Source organism: Priapulus caudatus, unplaced genomic scaffold (genome assembly GCF_000485595.1).
Source record: "Priapulus caudatus unplaced genomic scaffold, Priapulus_caudatus-5.0.1 Scaffold12428, whole genome shotgun sequence".
In the NCBI taxonomy this organism is placed as follows: Eukaryota; Metazoa; Priapulida; class Priapulimorpha; order Priapulimorphida; family Priapulidae; genus Priapulus; species Priapulus caudatus.
In genome coordinates, this window is record NW_014589489.1 from 1 (window position 1) to 1638 (window position 1638).

The 1638-nt window shown below is 51.3% G+C and overlaps 1 protein-coding gene across 1 annotated transcript; it reads right to left on the reverse strand.

Moving 5' to 3' along the window:
- Positions 1–243: 243 nt before the first annotated feature.
- Positions 244–1582, reverse strand: LOC106820379 (putative uncharacterized protein YkfC). Its single transcript, XM_014824903.1, has 2 exons — positions 1498–1582; positions 244–1082 (listed from the first exon to the last, which is right to left on the reverse strand). The coding sequence occupies exons 1-2, from the start codon at positions 1580–1582 to the stop codon at positions 244–246; spliced, it is 924 nt and encodes a 307-aa protein (XP_014680389.1).
- Positions 1583–1638: the final 56 nt, after the last annotated feature.

The following is a 1638-nucleotide window of genomic DNA, read 5'->3' on the forward strand; positions in this document are numbered from 1 at the left end:
CGTCGATTCAACCATTTATACAGCAGCGACACAACATGGGAATAGACCTGATAAAGGTCTCCCACATTTCCTATTACACCAAAGTAGTTGTAATAACCCCTTAGCTTTTGGGTGAGCTTATCGAGCAATAACGGCGTTCTCATATGCCGTGATTCCTTGATAAATGCTGTGTACTCGCGTTTGCTTTCCTGTAGCTTCTTTCGCGCTGTGCGCCTGAATAGTCGCGTCCCGCGTTTGTCTTTGTCAGTAGAACTCAAAACTCAGGAAGGTAAATCGATTCTTCAGGCCGCCTGCGAACCGACTAAAGCGGATGCAGTTGGTTTTGTCTTCGGCTACCTGGAGTTTGAATCGTTCCAGGCGTTTGGGTAGTACGCGATAAAACTTTTCAGCATCGCGCCTGTTTTGAAAGGCGCAGACAAAATCGTCCGCGTACCGACAGATTATCGCGTCTCCTTCACAGTGCGGTTTTACTACTTTCTCAAACCATTCATCGATGGCGTAGTGTAGATAGATGTTCGCCAGTATCGGTGAGATACTGCCGCCCTGTGGCGTGCCTTCCTCTGGATACGCTATCGCGCCGTCTTCTTCTAAGATACCTGCCTTGAGCCATTTCCTGATCAGTCGAAGATACCGTTTGTCATCCACCCGTCTGGCTATCAATTCTAACAGTATTTCATGATCGATATGTGTGAAGAAGCCTTTGATATCGGCCTCTACCACGTATCCGAAGCGTCCAAATTGCATTCTGACCGTAAGGTCGTCGGCGCATTGGCGCGCTCCCCGCTTTGACCTGTAGCCGTAGCTGAAATCATGAAAGTCCTGCTCGTAGATCGCACTCAGTAGATCTGAGCCTACTGTTTGTAGCAGTTTGTCCTCTAGCACTGGGATGCCCAGCGGTCGAGTTTTTCCAGGGGATTTGGGTATGTGTTTCCGTTTTACCAGCCTCGCTTTGTAACTTTGACGCTTTAACCTAACGATCAGGTCTTCTACGTTGTTTTCGTAGTTCTCCCGATAGTCCGTGTAGGTGACTTTGTCCACGCCTGATGCAGTTTGTTTTCCGCTTTCTGCGGGCGCAGGGAAGTCTGATAGGGGGCCGAATCCGGGGTGGACAGGGGCCCAGTGGCGGCGCGCGACAGGGGGGGGGCAGGGGGAGGAGTCAGGGGGGGGAGGGGTGGCGACGGGGCAGAATGGCCAGGAGAGAGAGTGGTATCCAGGTCCGTTTTGGAAATACCGCCGGTTTTTGTTTTTGGCAGGTGGGTTTTGTCAAGGTATCGCGATAGGTCACGAAAACGATGTGCTGGTTCTTGCTTTGCTTTTCTGGCTATTCCCCGCAGTGAGGGTAGCTCATAGTGTTCCCAATCTTCTGCGTTGGGTATGAGATTCCTTTGCGGGCTACGTACTTCCGTCAAGACCTTCCCCATGTAGTTGGCTCTCCCAACCTCAGAGTACTATGGTTGATCCGACTCCCATTCGAGCATCGGCCGCTATCCCAGTTACAGGCTTCGCTGCTTTCCCGGTGGTCTGACACCATGGTCGAATACCAGCGCAGTCCCGTCTCCACTTTGCTTCGTGTCTCTAGCATTTCAGTATTCTCCAATAATGTCCCACCGGGGATCGAATGGGTCTCTCAAGTTCTCA